The sequence below is a fragment of the Homalodisca vitripennis genome, chromosome 4 (genome assembly GCF_021130785.1).
Source record: "Homalodisca vitripennis isolate AUS2020 chromosome 4, UT_GWSS_2.1, whole genome shotgun sequence".
In the NCBI taxonomy this organism is placed as follows: domain Eukaryota; kingdom Metazoa; phylum Arthropoda; class Insecta; order Hemiptera; family Cicadellidae; genus Homalodisca; species Homalodisca vitripennis.
Window position 1 is genome coordinate 152,337,208 of NC_060210.1, and position 6,946 is coordinate 152,344,153.

The following is a 6,946-nucleotide window of genomic DNA, read 5'->3' on the forward strand; positions in this document are numbered from 1 at the left end:
TACCTTTGACTTAGCCTTTAGGTCAGGTGGGGTTAGGTTTTGTTAAGTAAAGGTAGGTTAGGTGATTATTGTAATATACTATGATAATGAAGTAAATTATTCTAACATGCGTATTTTAGATTAGGAATATGGTATAAAACCATTTGCGACCATTAACTACGAAGGGTAAGAGAGTTTTAACTGAAACTTGCGATTTTGTAATATAGTCTATTTGGAAAGTTCGTCCTGCGTTCTTATGATGTTAGTTCTAAATATTAAGGGGGAGCGGAAGAGGATCAATTTATTACAAATTTAAAAATAGTTAAAGACTGTAATACTTTAATTTTAATTAATCAAAAAAGTCCAAAGGCATAGGGCCTACCTCCCTAAGACTTATACAATACATGTACAATATTAGATTTTTATGCTATACAGGGTGTATAAGACTCTTTTCCCCCCTTTATTACAACGCTTAAACTAGTTAAACTTTGTTTCAACATATGCCTCAATTTTATACTACCAGGATTTTAGGTAAATTATTTTTTAATAAGCTATCTAAAATGGTTGCAGTTGGGGTTTTGGGTATTTTAATATGCCGCGGTGGGTTTTGAAGCACCTTATTAGAAAGATATTTCGCTTAGTTGTATTTATAAATATTTTTCATAACTTATTAAAGTATCTTATCTGTAAAATTACAGGAGTATATTTGTCCATTGTTAAAAGCCACACGGTATCAACGTAAGTTTTGAGTAAAATACGAGTCAAATTAGCCACATCTGTTTGGGTTTTAACAGCAATATGAAATGATTAAGCCAAATATCAGTTTGATAAGAGTTCATTGCCATATCTTGATATTTTCTTAATATTATGTACTAAGATTGTTTTGACGCAATCAGACCACCTATTTAATGTTTAAAATAAGTTTAAATTAAATAGTATTCAATTAAAAAGATTATAATGTATTTGCAATGTTACTTTGTCTCTTTCGGCTTAAAAACTTACAGAGGAATAGTTGATTATATATTGAGTTTTTATTTGCCTCTTTGCTACTAACTTAAAATTGCAAAGGAAACAGGATTTTTTCCGGACGTTTGCCATCGTTCAGTGATACAAAAAATCAGTAACACTACTTTCTAGATCTACAATCTGATCTCTTTCTCAAGTAAATAACTAACCTAACAAATAACTAGGTTAAAGTCAACAAATCATACTAGAGCGTTGTGACACAAGTAAGTGACCACCATGTTGTGTGTCAAATTCACTAGTTATTAAACATTCACTTAATAATGTATTTATATACACATTACCAAGCCATAACATATATAAACCGCCGTATATGTTACGGCTGGTTATATATATACATATGTATATGCGTGTATATATGCGTATATATATATATATATATATATATATATGTGTGTGTGTGTGTGTGTTTGTGTGTGTATATGTATAAACACCATTATACATGATAAATCTTTATTATTCTAACTAGTTTAGACTTAAAACTGTTGACGGTTCCTCAAATTTATTTCGTAAAAATATATTTACTGTATTATACTGAGTCAATAAAGCAATGATTAATGAGGCATTACATTTATTCTGTGCCTAACTAAGTCGTGTAAACATACGAAAAAAAGAATTCGCTTGAAAGCTACAAATAGCAAACGATTTCATTATTGGCCATATTTTAGTTTGATATAATAATAAAAAAAAAACATTAATATTATCTATTTTTATGTTGCCATTATTGCTTTCATTACACTTACTATTTTTATTTTATTTCCTTTTTTCTAGGTCATCTCTGTGGAGCACTACGTAATTTCCAATGTTTGGAAAATTATATATATTTGTTTACTTGTATATTATCTTTACCGTTGTCTTTCGCATATAAATCGAGAAGGTCTATTGCAATATCTCTCGAGTGTAAAAAATGTACTTCGTTTACTTATAGTATTACTAGGTTTCATAAGTATTGCTGTGTACTCTATCTTTTACTATACACTAAAAAGTTATATTTTATCTTTTGAAAAACAAGGCATGAATAGTTATTTTGAATTTGATACATTTATGTTATATTACGTACAATTACAGATATGGCTGTCAGTCCTATTGTGTATAGCTATTATACGTTTACTTATGTTACTGCGTTTTGGTAGACCAATAATAACTTATTATTACACAATAATATTTTCATTCAAATTGATACGTTGGCTAGTACCTGTTCTGATGTCATACGTGATAACTTTTTACTTTTTAGCTTTCTATTTAAATCTATATACAATGTTAGATTTATATAAAATAATACAAAAATATCACCGGGTTGTATTTAAGCCTACAGAGATTGCATTTCATGGAAAACTGTTTATACTTTTTAAGATTGTTTCGTTAGGTATATTTATGTCAATTTTCATTACAATATTTATATATGATATTAAATTTGTTCGTAGGCATAAACTGAAACATTCAGATGATTTCAATTTCATAAATTTCCTTTTATCTCAATTAAAGAAATTATTAAAAAGAAAAAAAAAAACAGAATTCGATTTTAATAGGTCTTTCACATTACACACAGAAATTTAAATAAGGACAAATCATAAAATGTATGAGTAACAATCAATTAAACATTTATGTATTTTATAATATCTTAATTAAAAATTATCTTAATATTTAGATACCTTATAAAATTAATCAATTATATGTTTAAATTATGAGTTCATTAATTTGTTTGAATATGTTAAACGTTGTTACTGTTATAAGCCAGTTCAGTGTCTATGAGTGTGTTTTACTTTCATAATGTACATGCTTTATTCTGCTTGTTACAAAAGTGTTAAAAAATAAATGGTTTATTGTTAATTGAACATAGTTTTATATAAACTATATGTGTAAATACATTTCTTAGCGCTCTCTGGCCATTTGTGCTATAACTCTTGCTATAAAGTTTCTAGAGACTTGGTATAAATGTTCATCTTAGTACAAGAATCATTATATTATGGTTAGAGCAACAACCACAACACCAATATAAAATGTAAGAATGTTTCCTGTTTTTGGTGTTCTTTGAAATGTTGACCTCAAATTCAATAATGTTTTTCAGATGTCCAGAATGAACACATTAAGGAAATATTAAGTCTCTAGAACATGTATAATACAAGTTATTACATAGGCGGTCAAAAAGACAGACGATGTAGGTTTTAATATTGTTATACCAAGTAAAATAATTGTTAAAATTAAGTCAATTTTTACTTGAAAAAGAATTATAGCTAAATATATTTTCTGTGCATTAATAAAGTAATTACGTATAATATGCAGACTATCTCATGTATTAGTTTAGCTTAGAATCAACAAAAAATATCATATATAAGAATACTTATAATATACTCGTATATAATAAACGAGATAACGTAGCTCTGGTGGCAAGGGTTGAGTTTAGCTTCCAGTTCACCTTCCTCTAAGTGCAGCGTATAGAAATTGATGCTTTCACAGACTTGACTACTAGAGTCTGAAGTCATTTTTATCTGAAGAAATTTAAAAGTCAGCTAGAAATAATCTCAAAACAAAACAATTCACATCGTTTTGACATGAGAGACGACTGGACTACAAAATATAAAAATATAGTTTAATCTAGGTGAATAGGTATTCCAATTGTCCCTTTAGATGCTCAGTAGAGTGCACAACGATAATTCTGACACGATCTCTAAGGTCGATTGAGCAACCGGGTTTTCTTAACATGACATGGCTATTGTGGGAAGAGATGATTCAATTTGAATGTTCAGCTTACGTCCAGTTTACCTTTCTCTTTGTGCTACGTCTGGAATATGATGCTGTCCCAAACTTAACCCAAGTTTATCTGAAGAGATCCAACGAAAGTATGTGTCATTTAATAATGTAATTCCCTATACAATATATCGCACAGACGGGAAGACAGTCGGATAATTTGCTCTTACCATTAGACTATAAGAGACACAAATTTACCAAGTTTCAAGTCACTAGGACATTTTTACTAACAGTTACATGAGATTATGACTGGAGCAACAACCGTAACACCAATGTAACATGTTAGAACGTTTCCTGTTACTTTGACGTTTTGTCATCAAATCCAATAACATTCTTCGTTTCTAAGACGAAACCATGTACGAAATTTCGAAATTTATAACCTTTTTTATTAAGAGTTACCACATAGGTGGTCAAACAGACAGATGACAGTATGGCCTTAAAATAGCTATACCTGGTCAAATAATTGTTAAAATCAACTCAATGTTTTTTCGAGTAAATATGTAGCCGAATATTTTTGCTGTAGATTTATAATGTAGTTACTTATAATTTACAAACTATTTCATATATCCATTCAGCTTGAAATCAACAGAAGTCATTAATAGAATATACTAGTTGTTATAATATACTAATATTTAACAAGCTATTGTACTAAGGGTTGATTCAATTTGAATGTTGAGTTTAGCTCCAGTTCACCTTCCTTTTAGTGCAGCGTCTGGAAACTGGTGCTGTTTCAGACTTGAATTCTGGAATCTTGAGTCATGTTCGTCTGAAGAGGTTCAAAATAGTCACTGAGATAGAATGAACACTTTACAACGTATCGACATCAGAGACACGTACACTACTAAATAAAAAAAATTATAGTGTAACCTAAATGAATAGGTGTTCTCATTGTCCCGTCAGGTGTACAGTTGAGTGCACTACGATCTATAAGCTCAGTGGATTAACTCAGATTTCTACGTATAACGTAGCTATGGGGGGAAGAGTTAATTCAGTTAGAATGTCGAATTTAGCTCCAGTATATCTTTCTATTTGCGCCCCGTCTGAAAACTGATGTCACAGACTTGACTTGTGTTTGTCTGATGAGATCCAAAAGAAGTATGAGTCAGCTTCACCAGACTCTGCACAAAGAAGATAGTGAACTAGATTTAAAGTTAACATTCACTACACAAGATATCGCACAGACCTGTAGACAGTCAGACAGTTTGCTGTTTTACCTTTTGACCTCAAATCCAATAGTCTACTTCCTTGGAGCAAGAGACACGGATGCACCGTGTTTCAGGTCCCTAGTACCTTTTTATAAAAAGTTATCGCATAGACAAACATACATCCCTTGACCTATTGACTAAAATAGGGTCATGCCTTGTATCAAAAGAAATCCGTATACCAAATTTCAAGTCTCAGGGACCTTCTATCCAGATTTGCAGCACAGGTGGACAGACTGAGATATGGACGAACAAAAATGCGATTTTAAGAAGGCCCTCTTTAATAACAGAATTACTTCATTCCTCGGCATAAATAAATAAATATATATATTTCGAATAAAAATATTTATATATAAAATAAATATATAAATATTATATATAAAAAAAATAAAAATAATAAAAATAATTGAATCGGAAAAAGTAAGCGCTCTGTGGTGTAATGGTAGTACATTCACCCGGCAAGTGAGAGATCCGGGTTCGACTCCCGGCGGAGCAAGTACTTTTTGTGATTCAATATTTATTGAAATTATATATATATATATATATATATATATATATATATATATATATATATATGTAATTGTGTGTGTAATTATTAACTCTAAAATTAGTTAAGCTCAAGAAACCAAATCTGGCACGTAAGGTTGAATTGGTATAAGGAACAATTAAGAAGCTTACAGTGAATATCGCAGTGGCAACATCAAATATGCATTCAAATCTTTCTGCATTAGAGTTGAAGAAATTTTGGGATAACCGATTCGAAACGAAAGTAAACATCACTGCTTATGATTTGGATAAGCATAATTTGACATTGTGTTCTAACCTCACAAAAGAGTGGCGAGATACTCTCGATAAAACGACTGTGAGCTCTAACCCATCCCCTGGTTGTGGACCAACTTACCATAATTTTGAAATATAATGAATCAAGATATTCATGAAGAGGTGTATGAGGTCTAGTTTGTGGTGTGTGGCCGCCTCTGTGATCAGTGTATAAGATGTAGTCGGCCGACCATTAACCGAGGATGGAGACTGGGTTTAACCAGCCCGTTTGGTCGGTGTACGGGTTTGTAATAGAACGCACTTGTATTGAGAGAGCGAGTCGTGCCTGCTCACCGGCGGCTGTGACTGGACGGGTATTTGTGAGTTTAGTAATTATTTTGGTGAATCATATTGTTTTTCATTAAACTCAAATAAATTATGTCAGGTTAAATGGAGGATTTTGTGGTGGTAAGGAACGGAGTATACGGGCAGCATGCGTCGGGTGTCGAGTGTAGTTTGTATGTTTTAACTAATGGGGGGGTTCTAATTATGGTTAAATATTAGTTAGGGATATTGATAAAAGTTGGCTAGAGGAGTTTCCGAAAATAAACACCGATCCGGGCCTCTGGGGGAATATTGATTTTTGTTGGGATCACGACGTAGTGTTTCACCACCGTCGAAAAATAGCTTTCACAAATAGTTAGATAAATATACCTTCGTCACAAAATACAACTCCTTCAAAATAGCTCAATGCAGAGACTCGACATTACAAGACCATAATAATTAATTATTTATGTAAACATATTAAACTAATGTAGTAAAATTATGTTATAATACAAACGTACTGTTATATTTTGTACAATTTATTCAAATATAGGTAAAAAACCATAGGTAAACGCCGATGCAGGCCTCAGGGAGAATAATTTCTGGTGGAATCACCATGTAATGTTTCACCATAATCGGAAAATAGGTTTCACAACCAATGAAACCTATGGCAACGGTAGTGACTACCATTGTGAGGATGGTCGACAAATCTACCGTCGTCACATTAATGGTACTTCATTAGTGATAGGCTTTTTAGGATTAAATATTGGCAAAATGTTATTCTTAATTTTCATTTCTACTCTAGCCAGCATTATTCCGAATAATCTAATGAGTCATACAGCAGTATTCACATTTATCATTTGCGTTCATCTTCATTAAACATGTATTCTATAGCGTTATAAATCCGTCCT

General features: G+C 31.5%; 1 protein-coding gene across 1 annotated transcript in view; it reads left to right on the top strand.

Annotated features, from left to right (window-relative positions):
* The window catches only part of LOC124360346 (polycystic kidney disease and receptor for egg jelly-related protein-like), a 62,423-nt gene extending 59,149 nt beyond the window's left edge, over window positions 1-3,274 (top strand). Inside the window, exon 19 of the mRNA XM_046813896.1 lies at window positions 1,774-3,274. Within this exon, the coding sequence (XP_046669852.1) occupies window positions 1,774-2,559 (786 nt within the window). The 3' untranslated portion in view covers window positions 2,560-3,274. The remainder of the gene's footprint in view (window positions 1-1,773) is intronic.
* Window positions 3,275-6,946: the final 3,672 nt, after the last annotated feature.